Source organism: Petaurus breviceps, unplaced genomic scaffold, assembly GCF_028583685.1.
Source record: "Petaurus breviceps papuanus isolate PSGF00001 unplaced genomic scaffold, PetGlider_PUasm1.0 90842, whole genome shotgun sequence".
Lineage (NCBI taxonomy): Eukaryota > Metazoa > Chordata > Mammalia > Diprotodontia > Petauridae > Petaurus > Petaurus breviceps.
In genome coordinates this window covers 4,126,394-4,148,353 of record NW_027187358.1, presented here as the reverse complement: position 1 = coordinate 4,148,353, position 21,960 = coordinate 4,126,394, and the positions used below count along the sequence as shown (strand labels likewise).

Genomic DNA, 21,960 nt, shown 5'->3' with positions numbered 1-21,960 from the left:
TGCATAAATTTTTATATCCTAATATTGTTGCTGTAATAAAAGCTACAGCAAGAGAAAAGGAAAAGCCAAGTTCTTCTTTGAAATCTGTAGGCTGCCAACCTTTCCCCATGACACTGAATTTAGGTATCATTATAACCATTCCCTATTGCTGTACTGGGGTCAGTGAAAACCTTTTGGTGGGAGGAGAGCTCTTGCTTTCTTGAATTTGTCTGTGTGTTTGGAGAGACTGTGAAGAGGGCTGGGGAGAAGGTGATGCTCGAATGTGTGGACTTTGATCGTTAGAATGAGAATCCTCTTTTTTTTCTTTCTGTCCTTGTGGTTTTTCTTTCTTTTTTTCTGTACTGCTGTAAAATAAAGTATAATATGCAACAAGTTTTAAACAAATAAGCAGGGAACTTAACCAACAAGTGAAAGAAAACATATGAATATTACCTAAGACAAAACCCTAAAGTATGCTCATAAATAATGATTCACACTATTTTTACCCAATGTTTTTCTAAGGGCTAAGTTAACCACTTATTCCTACAACAGTCTCAAACACAGTTAGTTACCATCACCCAAAAGGTCATAATGAACAATCCTTAGAAAGGAAAGATTATCTGGGCAGACATACCCTTGTAGATTACTAAGTGTGTATCTTCCTGATCTTTGTCACACATGCACAAAGGAAGGATGGGGCAAACTGAGCGCTTATACAAAGTGTCTGAAAAGAAAGGCTTCAGGTCTACCTTCTTCTGGGGCACCCGAGGCTATCCTAACTTTCTTAAAGAGATGCCAGGAAAATTAAGTTATCAATTGTGAAAATCTAGTAAAAATGTTCACAGATACATGACAAACAACAACTATTACTTTTCATTATGGTACTTAGTTAATACTTACATTGCCATTCTGACCATTACATTTTTTAGATCTTTGAAATTCATATGCATTTTTATTTTAGACTGGCTGTCTACTAGCTTATCATGTTTAAGCTTGCTGAAAATGTGACATAACCTATAGTTCTACATTTCAATTTCTAGCTAAGCTTCAAAATTCTAAAATTAAAAGTTAAAAACCCACCTTTCTATTTTGATTTTTAAACTTTTTCAGATTATAATTGCCTTGGTTCCATGGTTTTAGAACTTTTCTGATTGTTCAACCCCCACCAGTAAAAAAAAAAATCTGGGTATATACTCCCATGTGGATATTTATAAATTATGGAATGTATTACTGTACTATTATGCACCTTATAAAACTTATACAAACACAGAAATTTAAAAAGTATTAAAGGTAAGATAATATTTGATTCTATTGAAGTTTACTGAATGGCAAGAGTGACATGACCCAGATCTATGCTTTAAATCATTCTGACACTTGTGTGGCGGATAGATTGAGAGGGGAAAAAGTCCTTTAGTCAAGAAGACCAATTAGTAGACTATTTCAGCAGTCTAGGCAAGAGGACCTGAACTGGTGAGTAGAGAGAAGGAAACAGATGTAAGAGATGTTGCAGAGACTGAAATTATAAGACTTGACAAATGACTGTATATGTGGGGAGAGGCTAAGTGAGGAGGAGTCAAAGATGACACTGAGGTCAACTTAATTGATTGAAAGGATAGTAATGTGTTTTTTTGGAAAAGGGATAGTTATGGAAGTAAAGATAATGTAATGAGACTAGTGATATGCCTGCTCATTCTGTGAACTGACTGTGTACCTCTCAAAACAAAAAAGGGAGAGGTAGGACTCTTACCAGTCATGGAATGGAAATATATATTGGGATTTCCCAATGGTATCTGCTCTGATGCTACTGCAGGTGCCTGAGGAAGAGGATAGGTTGCAACGGCCCTGAAGTGCCAACAGCCAACTAAAACAAATCAACTAGCATTTATTTAAGGGCCTATTATGTGCTAAGCATCAGAGACAGAAAGAAAAGCAAAAACGTCTGTGAAGAAGCTCACAATCTAATGGGAGAAATCATGTGTAACTATACACAAGTAAAATAGATACCGGAGAAATCTGGGGTAGCTCCAGAGGGCAACTGCTAGGATTAAGGAGTATTAGGAAAGGCTCCTTGAATAGGTGAACTTTAACTAAGACTTGAAGGAAGCCAGTGAAATTTGGAGATGAGGAGGGAGAGCATTCCACAAGTGGAGCAAACGTCTGTGAAAACTCCTTAAGTCAGGAGATGGAATGTCTTATGTAAAGAACAAGGCCAGTGTTCCTCTTTCTCATAGTACAAGGAGAATAAGATATTAGAAGACTGAAAAGGCTGGAGTTCATATATGACCCTGGATAAAACTGAGAGGCAGGGGAATTTACTGATTAGGGGAGTGATATGGTCAGATCTGCACTTTAGGAAGATCAGTTTGACTACTGGTACAGGGCCTTCATCACTTCATGCCTGCATTATTGCAATGGTCTGCCTGCTTTAAGTCCCTCCCCACTCTAGTCCATCCTTCTCCATTCAGCCCTCAAAGTGATTTTCTTAACATGCTAGTCTGACTAGGTCACTACCATACTAAAAAAACAAAAAAAACAAAAAACAGCCAAAAAAATCTCTAGTGGCTTATATAACTTTTAGGATCAGATACAAAATTGCACTGGTAATCAGTTCTTAGTACAGAAAAAGTTTTACTTAGCAGAATACCTAAGACTAGACTATTATAGTTTAATAAATTTTCAAGTTAATGGATTGTTAATGAAAAAATGAAATTGTTTCAAAATTTGATATTAAAAAATCTAAGATGTATTGGTTCACCTTTTTAAGACTCAAAATGCTTAAGGCAAGAATGCAACTGAATCTCTCTTTGACAACAATGCATTTTGTAGAACCTTGGTCGCACTATTATGAATAGCAATGATCATTATAATTTAGATGTAAAAGGTAAATGACTGGATTCAGTTTGGACTGACTCAATGTAACCTAGAAATGTGATTTTTTAAGCGAATCAGAAAATTTTCTGATATGAAAATTGTCTTATTTTTTTTTTTAACTTAGAAGTGGTACTCAATAAATTTGATTTGTTAGAGGTTCTACTTAAGTTGGATCAGATTAAACTTTTACTATATTAAAATTCAATAATTCTTGGGAACACTTACAAAACTAAACACAAAACATTAAGTTCTACTTTACTATTTAGCCCTATGCTTTTGCTTTATCAGTTTTCCTGCTAATTAAAATAAGTAGTTTTTCAAACACAACTTCCTAACGTTATACTGAATATACCTTCTCTGTTCTGATCTGTTTGGCAAAGGACCTGGAACTATAATGAAAACAAGATATGGACACTGAGGTAATCTATTTTGTCTCCAAAGTAATACAACTCACCAATACTAGAAAGCTAAAATATTTTCTATTTCTTCAGCTTCTTCTTCAATAATGCTCTGCAAAAAGCAGATGTAAGGGCATATATTGATTTGATAATGTCATGATACACAGATGGGAAAAATCCTGTAAATATCATTACCAGAATAATAAATGAGGGCAATTATCAAATTAAATAAGACTAATCAGTAGAATGTTCAAGATTAAAAACGATAGAAATAGAAACATTTTCAGAATATTTTGAAAGTATCATTTTCCCCCCAAACACATTTATTTTGCAATACCAGTAAAAGTTCCAGTAATTTTAATACTTCTTTCCTATGTCATTAAGATGTCCAAGATTTTATTTCTATAGCAAATATAATAATGTAATTATACTGTAACTGATACATCAGAAAAAAAATCACTGAAATTATACATTAATGACAGATGCCTAGTCAAATTTTTTTCCCTAAAAATGATTTTTAAAAAAAATTTTCTTAAAAAAAAAATAAGAAAACAAGGAATTAGGTTGCTTGGTTCTTTTAGTTAGAATGAAATATTTCTCTATTCTTCATTAATTCAGCATGGTTACAAAATGGGTATAGGGTTAGAACCTTCTACATTCAGAAATCAAGTATTTAAAAAGATCCTTTCATTTGGAATCCACTATTAATTTCCAGAAGTAGCCTGTGATTTAAATCAGACATCTGTACTGTTTGTGACATTGGCAGCTCATTTTTGATAGATACCTTTTAGCAGCAGATGAAAAGGTTTCTTTTCTTGATATTGATATCGAGCTGCCATGGTTTGTTTTTCTGCTTCTACCATTGCCATTGCCCATACAGGACACAGAAATGACTTCCCGAATGCCTGGCTGACCTAAAAAAGATTTAAGGAAAGCATCATATCAAACTTAAAAATATTTACCATTGGAAAAGGGTTATTAAAATAAAAAGTCTACCGACACATTTAGATTTCCTTCTGATGTATAGCACATACTGAATTACTATTAAAATTTCACTAAGTGAAAGAATTAGGGATATTTAATCTGGAGAAAAATGGGGGGGGGGGGGAAGGTAGAAGGCTAGCTGCACTAAAGTATTTGACTGGCTGAAGGAGGAGTTGCATTTCCACCACCTTCTTTTTGGTATCAGAGGCAAATTTAGACTTGATATAAGAGATGTCAAAGGGATGCCTTTGGAGCTAATGGGTTCTTTCTTCAATGGAGATCTTTAAGCAGAAGATGTACAACCATTTGTCATGAATGTTGTGGTGGAAATTCTTCAGGGATGAGTTAGACTTAGATGGCCACTGAGGTTGCTTCTAATCCTGAAATTCTATGATTTGGTTCCAATCAAAATGGCTATTTAGAGACTATTTTAAACAAAACAAAACAAAAATCAACCAGAATACCACAGGACCTTTGTATTTTAAAGAAATTTCTACCTAGTTTTCTTCCTTTACTTTAGCTTAAACCAATGCTCCAGTATAAAAAGATCGATAAAAGACTTCAGTAACTTATAAGTCAATTAAGATACATATTACAGAAAAAAAGAATTAAAGTATTGGAGAAAATATTATAAAATTAAATTAGCTTTGGTTCTCTTCCTCTTTTTTGTTTACTATCAACCCATCAGCAAGATTTTTTCTTATCCCCGTCTTTCAAAACTATCCCTTCTGCTACTTCAGTCCTGAAGATTCCTCCAAGTTTCCTTGTCTTGTTCTCACCTATATACAGTCATTAAAATAAATCTTCCTTGAAAAAGATAATGAAGAATTTCAGAGATAGAAGAGACTCCCATAGGCCATCTAATCCAAATACTTAAGAATGAATTCTTATTACAATACACCTAACAAGTGGCCAACTAATTTGTGCTTACATTTCCAACAAGGGGTAACCCATCACTCCCTGGGCCAGCCCATTCCACTATTAGGCAGTTCTAATACTTAGAAAGTTTTCCCTTACATAAAGCAATTTTCGTTTCATTTTGGTTGTTCTCCTGTGGATGTTCTCTAATTTATCAAAAATCAATTTATTACTTCATGAACCAACATTGTTCTTTTCAGACAACTTGTTTTTCTTCCTCATCAGAATTTTTTTTTTTTGGTCTGGAATTTCATGCTTGAGGGATGGCTAGGTGATGCAGTAAATAGAGCACCTGCCCTGGAATCAGGAGGACCTGAGTTCAAATTTGGCCTCAGACATTTAATGCTTACTAGCTGTGTGACCTTGGGCAAGTCACTTAACCCCAAATGCCCTGCCTTACCCCTTCCAAAATGCCAAAAAAAACAAAAAAAAACAAAAACCCCCGAGAAATTTTATACTTGACAACTTGACATCCTTCCTAGGTTCACTTCCTGTGATAAGACTAACATTTACCAAAATTTCTCTAACGCAGCTTATTTCCCTCCTACTCACAACAGGTCCCTTTCATAATCCTAGGGATGTTTTTTTTAAAAAGACTCAAGAGATCTCCCTGGAGCAAGTCCCCAGGTTTTATATAAGTAGCTTCCTGGTCATCCAAGGGCATAAAAAGCCCTGGCATGGGTGGTCAGGGTCCCTCAGTCTTCATGGATTTCTGAAAATGCCAAGAGTAAACATATCCTCCTCTGATGACCAACAGTTTTTCCATATGGAGAAAAAGAGGGTAACTAAATGTCACTGTACCATCATTACATTTCTGTATCAGGGCAAATTAATCCTCCTTTTGTTAACTGTTTAGTGACTTGTGAGTGCCTCCTATTATCCCAACACCAAACCTGAACCAAGAGTACTGGCAGTTGTTTCAACGCTTCCCCTAGAGAACTGTAGTCCATGATATCCTATTTAACCTCCCTCTAGAAACCTACCTTCCCCAAATCTAGAATATGTTAAGCTATCCCCACCTTTCCTGTCCTTTATCACAAAACAGAAGATGAAATTTTCATCTCTCTCCAATCTTCATAATTTCCATTCTATTAATCAGTTCTTGTTGGTAATCTGACTGAAAACAGTTCCTCTTGTTAATTACTCATCTTTCCAAGGATGAAACCTTCATTATAAAGAAAGTCAAGAAATTAACATCTGCTATATTGATAACAAAAACAACTTCTGTTTCTTCCCTCCATTACTCTTCATCTAAATTTTCTACACCATGCTTTCCTCCCACCTAATTCCTGGATATTCACAGGTGACTATAATCTTCTTTATATACAATGCTACCTAACCTCTGTTACTTATGTAAAAGATAGCAAATTCTACTCCTATTCCTTTCATTCTACAGTCCATATAGGTCCACAGTTGAGTCATTGGTCTCACCCCCAAATCTTGTGCATACCTAGAAGGTCAAATTTACTGCTGGACATTTAGTTCATCTTCTTGGTTGCCTACATAGCATGCATTTGAGTATAGTCACATGGGAGTAGGGGCTTTACTATTATTTTCTTTTCTTTGGATCCTGAATCTTATGAATATCTAGGTGATCCAAATGCCAGTCTTCTTACACCTAAAGCAATTTTCTATTCTATCTAGGTTGGTGGATATACCTGAATATTTTTTCCTTACCTCTTCCTCTATGTCCTACTTCTGTTCTAGTTTAAAGATTCTTTCATCAGACACTCAAGAGAGCAGGCAAACACATTTTTTATTGGGCTTTGTTAGGTGTATTATATCCCTGGACAGGAATCCTTTTTTTCCTATATTTTACACTGTCACCTGTTAAGGTCAAACACTGTTTTTAAACCAACTCAATCCTTTCATATCTCTTTACTTACCAAACTGGTTTTTCTCTTCTGAAATGATGAGCAGTGAGAAATCATCAACTATGTGCTTATGAGCCTCAATTTTTGAATGAAATCCGAGTCTTCTTAATCTTTGGCAATGCTTTCTAGGCTCTCTCTGGCAATATGATATGAATCTAGGTGAACTGCCATAACTGGGCAGGAGTCATCAGGGTTGCCAAATACTGGGAGGTTCTTGAACCCTTATAGGCATACATATACATACTATCTCTCCCTCCCCCTGGAAGACATATTTATCTACCTATTTCTCTATTTATCTAATAGGATGAAAACCACTCAAGAAATGCATCTATACTTCATATTATCAGGAACAATGTATCTGTACACACACAGAAGACAAAAAATCTCTGCATTGTCAGGCTAGCTGACTCAGTACCTCTCGAGGAGCCACCAAACACTAATACTCTTCTCCTCTGCTGATTTTTACTATGTGATGTTTCACTAGAGAACATCTGTGGATCTACTTTATCATTCCTTGGAGGAAAAATAGCTGCTTCCTCCTCTAAGCATCCAACTTCCTCCTCCAGGTAGAGTCTCAGATTTTTGTTTTTCTAAGCTCTGAAATGTGCAGTGGTCCTTCTTGTTTTCCTCCTTTGTCCTATCATTCTAGTCCTATTTCTTTTATTCTCTGCAATGAAATCTTTTTTCTTACTTCTTCTCCTTTTTATGGGGATGGGAATTTTGTAACACATAACTGTCTGTGATAATCTGAAGTAGAGAAACATTCCTTGAATGGTTTTTCATTCTATTCTATTCATTCTATTTTCATATTTTGCTCAAGAATATTTCTAGACTCTCTATTTTCTACCATATCATATCTAAACCTGTCATCATGGCATTAGAGATTTTGTACTTCCCTAGCTCACCACAACCACCTTCTACTTCAGGCCCACTAATCTTGTGCCAGCAAATTCTTATCTTTATTTTTATACCATATCCTTTGCCTGGAATGATTTCATCACTATAATTCATTTCTCTCAGCTTTTAAAAACTAGAAACATGTACCCCATTCACTCTAAGCTTCTGTTTCTCTTCATGTCAAAACCTTTTGACATCATCTCCTACTCTTTCTTCCTTTCCAGCATTCTCTGATAATGAAGTAGCCTTTCTTCCTGTTAAGGCTAGTTCCTCTGTGTTCCCTTGATCCCATACCCTCTAATCTTCTCCAACAGATTGCTTCCTCAATCAACACCCTCCCATCTCTAATCTTTACCCAATCAATTGGCTCCTTCCTCATGCCTTCAAACATGCCCAAATCTCCCCCACCCTTAAAAAAAAAAACCTTTCACTAAACAGTAGTTGTGGTAAGAGCCAAGTGATATTATCCATAATCTGCATATGCTTAGTTATCTTATATTTATTTAATCACTGAGAAACATGTCAAATCTCAATTTTTACCTCTGGTTAACTATGGTGTGTGCTGTCATTTTTCAAGTGCCCTTTCTAATGTTTCCTATCTTTGGCTCGCTATTTCCTGTTTCAAGTGCTTGCCTTCCATCTTCAGGAGAACAGTGTGATTCATCTAAGTTTATAAAATAGTGTACCAGTAGTTTGTCTTCACACACACATACAGTGCCTTTGGACAAGATTCTCAAATTACATTCATTTGGTCACCCCCAAGGGGTCCTAATGGGTTTTCCAGGCACCAGCTGTGATACAATCTGTCTTCCTAGCAGTCAACAACAGCCAAAAGTGCTTTAGCCCTTTCCCCTTTCTCCACAATACAGGTAATTTTATTTGGCACGACTAAAATTTCAACTAGTAGCTTGAGCATATGGTACTAATGTTTCACTGCTGTAAAAAAAGAAACATTTTTTACTAGAGAAGATAATTTTTAAAAATTACATTGCTAACAATTTAAAAATTACTAGTGAAACGAACTACCCAGTCAAGTGGCCTAACATGCTGTACTCAGGAGAAACTTATAATCCAACTAATAAAAATAGTTAATATTTATATAGCACTTACTAGGTTCCAGGCACCATGCTAAGCCCTTTACAATTATTACCTCATTTGATCCTCACAATAAACCTAGGAGGTAGATGCTGTTATTATGATCTCCATTTTACAGATGAAAAAACCAAAGCAAAGAGAGGTCAAGTCACTTGCCTAGGGTCAGACAGCTAGGAAATGTCTGAGGTTCGGTTTGAACTCAGGTTTTCCTGACTCCAGGCCCAGCACTCTATATATTAGACCACCTAGCTTTTAAGTTGCCAGCACATTGAAAGCCATGGCATATAATGTAGAAAAGAAAAGAGAATTAACTGTTTAAGACTGTTTCTGATTTTTATCAATAGAATGATGCTACTATAAGATGATAGAACCTTACAATCCCAATATTACATAGCTGATCGCATGCATTTAGAGAGATCTGTCAAATCATGTTGCACACAATAACTGCCTAGTAAAAGCATGACATAATAGTTAGCTTGTACCTTAACACAAAAATTATAAAGTACTATTTTAAAAGTTCTGCCACTGAAATTTACAAATAAGAACTTTTCCTTCTATAAGGAAAAGAAGAGCATAAAAAACTCCTTTGGTTTATTTTTATTTTAAGTCTTTTTTTTTAAGAGGGCAATTGGGGTTAAGTGACTTGCCCAAAGTCACACAGCTAGTAAGTGTGTTAAGTGTCTGAGGCCGGATTTGAACTCAGCTCCTCCCTGACTCCAGCGCTGGTGCTCTATTCATTGCGGCACCTAGCCGCCCCTATTTTAAATCTTTTACATCAGAAATATCAAATTCTCCCCTTCCTTGAAAACTTCCAAGTGTGCCAGAATTAGATTAAAACATAATTAGCAAATGTTTAATCAAATATACATTAAAACATAGGTAATGTGAAGACATTTGTTTCTATGAATCTGACACTACTGCTTTGCATGATTACTGAAATATAAATAACCCACAAGAGGTTAAATAGAACAATACAAATTACAACTTACCTGGATTCAAAAGTTCACATTAGATTAAAATTTAGCAAAAGAAGCTTTTACTTCTCATGCTTAGTTGGACAAAAAAATTCTACAAGTAATTCCTTAATTTTAAAGTGTTAGTAAAATTCCATATATATATTTAATATATATTACATATAATATATATTTAATATATATTAGATAACATTATGCTTACAATGCTTATTCCAAATATTCATAACACAAGTATATTGCCTAAGTCATTCCCAATACTTGATCTATTTTTAAACTTACAAACAAATGCCAAGAGCTGACAGTCATTAAACATTTTTTCTTGTCACTTTCTATAGTGGTCTATATATAGCCAAGTTCCATGATAATGGAGTCTAGGGTTGCCAATGATAACATTAATGGAATTCTGTACATGATTACAAGAATTACTTTTGAAATTCCAATATCAATTCAGGAAAGCTATCACAGAGGGGTACATTTTTTTCTACCAAAGGAAAATGTCACTATTACATACTTTGATGGATCTTGTGATTTCATTTGGAATATTCCGTGATGATGCAGGCAGCAATTTAGCTGTGCCTTTTCTTTTCTGACTTCCGTCTATATTTTCTCCTCAATCTGCCACAGAGGGTCCACCTAAAGTGCCAGAGACCTTCTCATAAGCTCCCTTGACACCACAGAGATACCAATGTAACATGTGGCCTTTTTAGTCTCACTCTTGCCACATGGCCAGCCCATCTTCTTTTCCAGAATGAATCACCTACCTTAACTTAAAACAGTTTTGAATTCATTTCTATAACCTTTTACTAATCATCAAGGCACTGGTTTCAAGTAAATAGAGGGACTTAAAAGTGTCAGTGAAAGAATTCACAAACAACACTAGGCCACTATCCTAATATAGTATCATGTTACCTGAGTTGAAGTAAAAGAAAGCTTTCAAAATCTAAGATTTTTAAAATGTTAACTTGTCTACAAATGATAACTGTCAATGTGATATTCAACATTTCAAAAATATTAAATGTCTACTATGTACAAGACACTAATGTAAGCATGAAAGATATCAGGACAAAAATAAGACAGTTCTTGCACATTTTGGTGAAGAGATCTAACAGATAAATACGAGGTAATTGGGAGGAAGAACAGAGTACTATATCTAAGGGGAACAGGAAAAGTTTTGCATAGGAGACAGTCCTTGACCTGAGCCTCGATTGATGTCAATTATCACCAAAGTATTCTCAAGTCTGCCCCTTCTCTCCATTTACATAGCCATCACCCTAGTTCAAGCAGCTATTGCTTATTTCCCATACCACCAGTTTTCAAACTTTTTATTCTTAAGACCCTTTTATAGTCTTAAAATTTACTGAAGATCCCAAAGAGCTTTTGTTGAGGTGGATTACATCCAGTGGTATGCTCGTAAATATTTAACAACTGGTTCTCAAGGGTGGGGGAAGTACATGCACTTTTATGTTTAATCTACACTATTAACATTTTCTCTAACACTTAAGTCTAGATCAACAAAACAACAAATCAAACCCTGATCTGTAGCATTTCTAAGGTGCTAAAGGTGGTGGTTTCTATACCAATTTCTAAAGTATAAATGCTCACACAGAAAAATGATTATTGGTTTTCACAAGTCAGTTCAAGTTACAGCCAGCATAACTTTGGTTATGTCTATCAACATTTATAGTATTAGAAATGAAAACGTATTAATATTATCACAAAAATAGTTTTGACCTCAAAGATTCTCTGAAAAGGGGTTCCTCGACAATTAGAGAGCCATCGTCCTAGACTAATGTTATTGCCTCATAATTGGTCTGCCTTCTTTAAGTCTCTACAACCCATCTATCATATGGCTGCCAAACTGATATTCCAAAAACACAGGTTTGATCAAATCATTCTCCAGTTCAAAAGGCTTCAGGGCTTCTCCTTGTCTCCAAGACAAAACACAAACTCCTGTGTCTAGTTTTTCTAGTCGTTTGCATCCTGATTCTGGCCTATCTTTGCAGATTTACTGAAGATTACTCTCCCAAGTACCTTTCTACATTACAAACACACTATTTTACTTGCTATCCCCCATACATGACATTCCATTTTCTACCTCTCATTTGCTCAGGCTATCTCCCATTCCCATAACGCACACTCTCTCTTCACCTTTGGAAATTGTATTTTAATATTCTGTGTATGTGTTGTTTTCTTCCATTAGTTTAAGACCCTTGATGACACAGACTGTCTCACTTTTTCCTTTGTTAAGGAGGAGATACTTAATAAATGCTAGGGAAATTAAGGGGAAGGGAGGGAGAGAATGAAGGAAATTAGCATTTATTAAGCAACTGTTGTGTGCTAGCTAGGCACCATGATAAGGACTTTACAAATATTATTTCACCTATCCTCAAAACAACTCTGGGAGTGCCATAAATGTGCTATTATTTTCCCTATTTCATAGTTGAGGACACTGAGGCAGACAGAGGTCAAGAGACTTGCCCAGGGTCAGATTGTAAATGTTGGAGGCTAGATTTGAACTTAGGCCTAAAAGAGTCTAGGCCTAGTGCTATAGCCACCACCATCAACTAGATGTCAGACTGAAATGAGGAGGTAGTACCTTGCAAGCTTGAGGGATGATTTAAAAATACATGAAAGCAGAAAAGGGAACACTGATTTAAGTGAACAGGTAGCAATCCAGTTTTGCTGGAACAGAATTCATAAAGAACAGAGTGAAATAAGTCTGGAAAGGTAAGTGGCAGCCAAATGGTGGAGGTCCTTAAATATTTGTCTGAGGACCTAGTATTTTACCCTAGTGGCAATAGGCAGCCAGTACAGATTTAGAAGTGAGATAGGCCTATACCTTAACAGATGATTGCCTATTTCACAGCTGTGCAAGAAATGGATTGAAGGGAAGAAGAGACCAGTTAGAAAACAATTAGAACAGTGAAGGAAAGAGGTGACAAAAGTGTGAGCTTAGCTGGATGGAGACAAAGGGACAAAGGTGAGAGATGTTGTGGAAGTAGAATTCAGAAGGTTTTGTAACTAGAAGCCAGGGAAGAAATTAGGTCTAGATATACAGATCTGAGAGTCATCTGGATAGAGATGGATTTGCTTTTATCCAAGGTAGGAGGTTTGCTTTGGGATAATTATCAGTCCATTCTCTCTAGCTCTCCTCACTCCCCATTTCCTCTTAAGCACCTTTCTAAAACAAAAGAGTTTTCACACAGTATTAGCGACTGGTTTATTTTTAATAATGAACAGTGAATTATTTTGAGTTCTTATCCTGGGTTTAGTCTGAGTTTTTTTTCAAAGTCTACTTTGAAAGTATATTAAATCTCCAGAAACTTATCAAGGTCTAAACATTTTTCAAATGCCCATCTCTTACCTTGTACAGCATACTGAGTTTTTCTAGGTAGATAATTCTGGGTTTGCAGCCCACCCATAGGCCTCTATTTTATATGCAATGTTATTCTCTCTCTGATCATCTCTTGTCTTCTGTGATAAATCTGCCATGATCCCAATTATTGTTACTTGGTAAGTGATTTAAAAAATTTTTTTGCTTGTTGTTGGTAATATTAGAATTTATGCTGTGTCTAAGATTAATGAATTAGATTTTTCCTTATTATGAGTTCTATGGTTTCTATTTGTCTAATGCCACTCACTTTGGTGAAAGTTTTCTTCAATTCTGAAACACAGTGTTTGTATTATTTATTTTTTTTTATATTTTCTAAAATGTTAGCAATTTTGAGATTTCTTTGACCTACCCTCAATGCCTACTCTGCCTACATATTCATGTCTGTCAATTCCTTGGTTAATCCAGTGATTTTTTTTCTACTATATATTTCCAACTGTAGTATGTGGTATGCAATTCTCTTTTCTACGGTAGCAATTCAACCACTGTTTGATTTTATTGACTTTATCACTTATCCTACTGTATTCTCTATATTTGTTATTTTGTTTCTCCTTGATTTTTTTTGAAAGCATTTAAAATGACTAGTTTGAGTTCTGCGATTTTGTTTGCTTTAAAAATCTATGTATAGATTTTATTTTGGCTTTTACTTACAAGCATAAATACTAAAATATATGACTAAAAACATGAGAAAATAAAAAAAAAGATGAAATAGAAATCAAAGCAAAGTAAATCACAGTAAATGATTGCACTTGTGTTTGCAATTCACGTTATCGTTGACTGTTAACCTCATGCTAAGGATAAGTATGTTGATTTAATAAAATAGTCCCACTTCGTTCTTATTTCCTTCAACCTTTTTAACCTTAATTGGAGATACAGAACAAATTTGTTGTTATTTTTGCATTTGGTAGCTAGGTGAAGAGGCAGTGGGGTGGCACAGTGGATAGAGCACAGGGCCTGAAGTCAGAAAGACCAGAGTTCAAATCTGACCTCGGACACTTACTAGCTGTGTGACACTAGGTAAGTCACTTAACCCTGTTTGCCTCAATTTCTTATCTTTAAAATGAAGTGGAGAAGGAAACAACAAACCACTCCAGTATCTTTGCCAAGGAAACCTCATGGACAGTTGGTCCGTGGGGTCAATGAAGAGTTGGACATAAATGACTGAATAAATGACAAAGCTAGGTGGAATAGAGGATAGAGTACTGAACCTGGAGTTAGAAAAATCTGAGTTCAAAATAGGTCTCAAATATTTATAGTTGTGTGACCTGTCTTAACCTCTGTTTGCTTCAGTTTCCTCATCTATAAAATGAAGATGATAGCACCTACCTCCTAGGGCTGTTGTGAGAATAAGATAATAATTGTCAAATGCTTTGTCAACTTTAAAGTGCTATGTAAATGATAGCTTATAGTAACTGATACAACATTCTTTTGGCTCTGTTTTCTTTGATTTTGTACTTCTTATAAGTTCTTATTTGCTTTCGTGATTTTCTTAAACGGTGATTCTAGTTTAACTTATTCAAATATAGCAGGGAATGGTGGTGCATGTCTATAGCACCTGCTACTGGCAAGGGCGAAGGCTGATGGGTAACTTGAATTCAGGAGTTTTAAGTTGTATTAGGACTAAAGTCACTAAGCTGCCCACATTAAATCCAGCATAAATATGGTAAGCAAAGGGCTGCCTAAGAAGGAGTAAACTGCACCAGGCTGGAAAAAATGGCCACCTTTTCTTTGAGTGTAGGAAAAAAAAATTTTTTTTCTTCTTGATTTTGATTACAAGCTGGCTCCCTTCAAATGCCTCACTGTTTTATTTTACCTAGAAAGTCCTCCTTTATTAAAAAGAATAGTAGAAAATAAAGAAGAAAGGTAGTCTGTAATGGTAGGAAGAGAGCTTAATTTTGAGCCTAGGATTCAGGCTCAAATCCCAGCTCTTTAATTATTTTTGTGATGCTAGGCACATCACTGAATCTCTTTGGACCTTAGTTTTTCCATCTTGTAAAATGAAAGCTGGAATAGAAGGCCTGAAGGTCTTTCCATCTATAACCTTATAACAGCTATTTCCTCATTTCCCTCATTGATAAAGTAAAAACAACCTCTTTTCCTAGTCAGACATGCCTGTGATGTCTTATACTGCTGTCTGATGATGGAAAGGCTTTGACAGGGTTTGGAATACCTACTTCTTATTATCACTAATTTTGTCAGACCAGATTGTTTAAAAAATTTCTCATAAACTGACTTACCACAAATTCTGAATTGGTAATAAGGTTCATTGTGTTTATCTAACTCAATATATAAAACCTAAAATAAGTTTAAGATTAAAAAAAAAAACAACCCAAACAACAAACCTCAAAATTAACTTTTATTGATAACTGACCTAAGAAGGAATATATTTTACATGTACAATTCTAATAATAGAAATGGTATCGAAATATAATAACCCATTTCAAAGGAAACTAGAATACACTGAAAAACAAAATATTCCTACTCTTAATTACCTTTACTTGAGGAGGTTTTTTTCACAGATACCACATTATCTTCAGAGATTGTAAGACGCCTTAACACATCAGCCAAAGCTGCCTTCAGCACTGTTATTTCATCTTCTTGTTGTTGAACTCGCAACTCAAGGGCAGAGAGACGATCCTGGACATCAGAAGTACTTGTAGCAGAGATACTATCATCTATTAAGACATTAAGAAAAAAAAAAAAAGGTATCTTCAAAATAATTTCCATACAACTAAATCTAAAGAGAAATCATGAGAAAAACATAGCAGATAAAATAATTTTTGAAAAAACGAAGGCTAGTAAAACCGTAACTCTTTCATAGACTGATTCTATTTCATTTGTTCCAGTTTGGATTTATTTCATAGCTTGATAAGTAATTCATCTTAATGTAACAACAAACTTCTCTGACCAAACTTTCCCTAGGATGATTACTGAATAATATGAAGTATGGATATCCATATATTATTTCTGCTTCATCCCCAGAACATATAATGGAAATTGTTCTCAGAAAATGTGATCTCTTGAAAGATAGTAAACTTCCCAAAGCATTTGCCACAGTAAATTATTTTCTCAACTGCCACCATCCTTATAATGAAAATATACTGTGAGATGATTTGTGGGTTGCTTTGTCTCCTTCTACTCTGAATGAACCATAACCCTATTTATATAGCCAATGTCCAGAAACCCCAGTATTACACAAACTCTGCTTGGCATTATCACTTTCTCCCCTCAGCATTCCCAATACAAATCACATATACACATGCCTCCCCTGCTCCTTTTTTTTTAGAAGTATGTACACGTATGTGTGTGGATATAATTTAATTAATACTACGTTCAAATAGAGTTTTGAATCACAGAAAGTTGGAGTTGGAAGGGGCATTAGGAGTTACTTAGTCTAATCCCCTAATTTAATAAAAAGGAAACTGAGGCTTAGAGAAGTTATATGACTTTTTCAAGGATAAAGACTACTAAGTGGTGTTGTCATTGGCAGAGCTTTCTGAGTATTATTAGTCTAGTACTTTTCTAACCATGCCAGTTAAAAAAAAAATTGCTCCTAAAATCTTGTAGGTCAAGCTAGTAAAGATATTATGATGACTGCCTATACTTTATTTAGATAATCTGTATTTGAAGGGAGTAATAATAGTCACATGTATGTGTGCATTAAAACTTATAAAGTATCCTTTTTTGTACTACTGCCTCCCCTGTGGGGATTTTATAATTTCTAAATATACCTAACATCACATTGTCAGCAATAAAAAGAAAATGAATGCATTCCTTTATGCTTCCATAAAGCTTAAATATAAGATAAAAATTATTAATTGTTCAGTTTGTTAAAAGTGGAATTGAATTATTACTATAATGCCTCCACTAACATACTACTGGTTGTGATGTGTAAAGAAACTCTGCAAACTCATTTGAGTCTCACCATAACCCAGTGAGGTAAACACTATTAGTTATTGTCACCACTTTACAGATGAGGACACTGAGGTTTGGAGAGGTTAAATGAATGGCTTATGGTCACATACATATGTAAATGTCAGAGGTGGGATTTGAAACTAGAGGTTTTCCTGAATCTTGAACTCTCTCCACCACTCCATACTGACCAGTATGGAGCTGTTGGCATCAGTATGAAGAATGGACTGGGATAATGAAGATGACTATGAGGGCATTACAATAATCACAAAGCAGAGTGAAAGGGGCCTGAACTAGTAGAGTGGAAGTGGAAACAGAAAGAAGGCTGACGTTCAGAGAGAAGTCATCAATCAACAAACATTTAAGTTCCTCCTATTTGCTAGGTGCTCGGGGTAAAAATTTTTAAATTCCTACTTGATAACATTATAAAAACCAAATATTATGAAAGACTAAAGAACTCTGATCAACCATGATACCAAAGGATGCATAATAAATGTTAACCCACCTCCTATCAAAGAAATGATGAACTAAATAAGTAGAATAAGAGAGATTATTTCTGGACATGGCCAATATCAGTTTTTTTTTTCTTTAGTATGCATTTGTTTCAAGGAAGCAGTTTAAATTTTTTTCTGGGGAGGAGAAAAAAAATTAGAACTTTTAAAAGTTAATGTTAAAAAGTTCCTGTCCAAGGGGTGACCAGGTGGCTCATCGAGTAAGAGCACCGCCCCAGTGTCGGGATGACCTGGGGGATCAAATCTGGGCTCAGATACGTAGTACCTTGAGCAAGTTACTTAACCCCAACTGCTTTCTTAAAAAAAAAAAAAAAGTTCCTGTCCTCAAAGGGCTTATATTCTATAGGGGAAGAAAACATGGAAACATAAAAGTATACTTGTACTTTTATGTATACATATACATATAACATATAGTTATCCTTTCCACATTGCGACTTTTCCTATCATGGTTTTGATATATAGCAGCTCAGCACAAGAAATTAAATGGGAATTTTTAGGAGCTTTGCAGAAGCCACAGATAACATACAAAGTTCAGTAGACCACATAGAAAAAGTTTAGAAACTTAGAAATGAGTAAATATGTGTACAGTATTGTATAATATCAACCTATTTTATTTTTTAGTACCATAAATATATATAATTTCTTTTTAAAGTTAAAATGACCAAATATTTAACCCAAAATTTACAATAAGATACTGAAATGCCCCATAAAAGAAAAAGAAAAAATTCAGACTTCTTCTCTGATATAAGCAGGGCCCAAAAATTTTACACGGATTTTCCAGATCACAGTGGCCCTAACCTCTGCAATGTGGAAAGGATAACTGTATATTTACATATACTTATATATTGTACCTGTGATGTCACTGGTATAAGAAACTCCCAATAGAAAACTCTTATCTATTAATATATCAGAACCTTTCCTGTAATTTACAGTCTGAGGGAGTTGGGTGGGGACTATAAAGTTAAGTGATTTACAAAGAGTCACAAATTCAGTCTGTGTCAGAGGCTATGGATGTTCAGGGAGGACTAGCACACACAAGTGTGAGGGCTTGCAAGACCTTTTCAGGTTTGACTGCTCACCCACTTTTGGTGTTCACCTTCACTCAACCCTCACCTGTGGCTCTAAGAAGCTGTAGCATGCAGTGGCCACAGCCCAGTAAACTGTCTCAGCAGACTGGCTAAACCAGATTGAAGGTAACTACCGTGTTTCCCCAATAATAAGACCTATCCTGAAAATAAGCCCTCCCTTTACTGTGTAAGATTCCTCTAAAATAAGCCCTCCCCCGAAAATAAGCCCTATTGAGATTGCTACTGTAGTGAAGGTGATCCCCTGCGCTACACGCTACATTATGGTACCCTCTGTATGCACGCCCCCCCCCCCCGTGAAACGCACGCCGCGCTCCGAGGTGCATCCAATCAGAGCTGCAGCAGTGAGCGCATCATCCTGTTCTTCCCCAGTGATTTGCTTGCTGGCGCCATTGAGAGCAGTGCCGCGGAGAAGAGCTGAGGCAGGACAACATAAGCCCTCCCCTGAAAATAAGCCCTCTGGTGTTTTTCTTTCAAAAAAAATTAATAAGATAGTGTCTTATTATCGGGGAAACACGGTAGAAGGCTTCAAATCTATTGTTGAAAGGGGAATGTCTACCCCAAGCACATGAAGATTTCCTCCAGGTGTAATGGGAGGATGAGAACAGTTTGTTCCAATGGCCATGAAGGCACCTGAAGCAGGAGCTGCAGACCTCTTAGAGCTTTGGTCAGGCATTGAAGATACCAAGGCCATCCACTGAATCCTGGACCATCACCTATCATCTTTTTATTTGCTTTTTGGAGGGGGGAGGGGAGGGCAATTGGACTTAAGTGACTTGCCCAAGGTCACACGGCTAATAAGTGTTAAGTGTCTGAGACTGGATCTGAACTCCGGTCCTCCTAACTCCAGAGTCAGTGCTCTATTCACTGCACCACCTTCTGCCCCTATCACCAATCATCTTGACTTTTGTCCCAGACTTTGATGACTTGGGAAGAGAGAGTGAAGCTTACAACTTTGCTTAATTTTTAAATACACATGTCAAGATTATCACTCATGATATCACTAGTTATCTTGGTAAACAAAGATTGAACAACAACTAGAATGCAGACAAGTCTTTCTGGCTCCAGGTACAGCTCTCTGACAACTATGCTATGCTTCTCCCTACTCCAAATAGAATCTCATTTTTGAGGAATAGCAGTAAGGCAAGCTGGGCTAAAACCTAGAACCTAGTATGTGAAGAGATGTAAATAGTTGGGCAGGTAAGCTTGGCTAAGTTGTAAAGAGCTTTAAATGCCAAAGAAGAGTTAGTATTCAACTTTAACAGTAACAGAGAGTTAATGAAGTACTCAAGGGAGTAACATGGTCATTACTGTGATTGGGAAAGATGAGACAATAACTGACAACAGAAAGAAATTTAATTCTTTTTTCCCCCCTATTTATTCTCTGCAAAGGATAATGACTTTTAAACTGGAAATGACAGAATGAAAATAACTAATATGAAAGCTGATACCAAAATATTTAAAGAGATAGTAAAAGATCACCTAGATGCCACTGATGAATTCAGGTCACTGGGTCCAGATGAGTCACAGGCCCAGTAACTGAAAGAACTAGTAAATGCTACTACTGAGCCACACTGTCTAGGATATTTGAAAGATCATGGAAATGGGAGAGGTACCCACAAGATTGGAGAAGGAAAAATGTCTCAATTTTGAAAATTGGGGACAAGAACAGTTTTCAAACTACAGACCAGTGAATTTGACCTTGATTCTCGGGGAAATTTTCAGTGTCATTAAAGAGATGGTTGACCAATATCTAGAAAAGGAATGGTGACTGCATAATTCCCATGATTTTCTCAAGAACAGGTCATGCCAAACTAACCTCATTTTTCTTTCTGACAGGATTACTGAACTAGGAAATGAGGGAAACAATGTGGATATAATATGCTACTGAAGAGATAATGTGGAATGTCACATTATTATTCTTTTTCGAGGTTTGTTTATTACAAGTTGGGTGATACAAGATGGTTCCTTTAGTAAAATAGGTCGAGTAAAAGAGGCCTTTATTATTAAATGGAAATGGTAGATTCAAGATCATTCTCACCTGGTTCCTTTGGGTGTTAGGGTCTCTCATGAACAGGTTATAACTATGTTAGATGCTTTTAGTTCCAGTCCTGACATCCTACCTCCTTTACTAACCCAGTGAGCCTTCATCTAGAGGGACCTGACTCCTGAAGAATGCCATTTTGCTGATTCACCAATGGCTCCATGATAAGAGAAACATGTGCAACTGGACTTCAGCAGTAATTAATGTAGTAAGGGGGGGGGGGTATACCCTGAGGGATGAAGATTCTATAGCAAGTCTTCCCAGTGGACTTAATTGAATTGCAAGGCTAGTGTGATAGAGCCTTGAGGGATGTTTTGGATAAAACATGGCCAGTGGTCATCGGTCTGACCAACTGTTCTGGGGCCTGGAGAGGATAGGACCAACCAATCAAAGGCTCTCCCTTATAGCTTGAGGACCAACAGAAGAATTTTGCCAATTTCTCTTATGGGACGTGAAACTGAAAAGTGTATTTCGTTGGAAAAAAGGGGATTCCTTATCTTACTTGGCGGTAATGCTGAATTCCTAGATGAAGATGACAGAATCCTTAATCTAGCTCCCATGGAAGCTAGCAATCCTTCAGCAGAGGTATATAAAAAGGCAGAGATTTGGTATTTCTCTTTGGCTCTCCCAACTCTTCTCCCCATGTAACTGGGGGCAGAACTGGGTGTGTGTGCGTGCACGCACGGGCGTGCGTGTGTGTGTACACACACAAACTGACTGTAAGGCCAGGGAACAATGAGGGGAAGGTGATGCAAAAAAAGTTTCAGTACTGACAATGGCACCTGAGAAGGCAATGAACTCTTAGCTTCCTTATTACAGATGTGCTCTGCAGCAAGGAATAGTGGCTGTACCAGAAGTGTCACCATCATTTTTGGTGCTGCTCCTGCTCACAGTCAACACTTTCATTTGGGAGACACACTGTGAACTGTGAAGATTTAGCATTACCAAAACATGGACCAGATTATTAAGGTCTGGACATCAGTCTTTCTGAAGGGAGGAGGAGGAAAGACCTAGGATTTTTGATCT

At 36.2% G+C, this 21,960-nt stretch overlaps 1 protein-coding gene across 6 annotated transcripts in view; it reads right to left on the bottom strand.

Moving 5' to 3' along the window:
- Nucleotides 1–21,960, bottom strand: part of EML4 (EMAP like 4) — a 175,395-nt gene that overhangs the window by 80,005 nt on the left and 73,430 nt on the right. For 5 of the 6 annotated variants that reach the window (XM_069071585.1, XM_069071584.1, XM_069071586.1 and 2 more), the window contains 3 exons: nucleotides 15,874–16,056; nucleotides 4,033–4,162; nucleotides 171–344 (listed from right to left, as the gene is read on the bottom strand). In XM_069071585.1, coding sequence (XP_068927686.1) covers nucleotides 171–344; nucleotides 4,033–4,124 — 266 coding nt within the window. In that variant the 5' untranslated portion in view covers nucleotides 4,125–4,162; nucleotides 15,874–16,056. The remainder of the gene's footprint in view (nucleotides 1–170; nucleotides 345–4,032; nucleotides 4,163–15,873; nucleotides 16,057–21,960) is intronic. The other variant, XM_069071582.1, reaches the window with a different exon arrangement.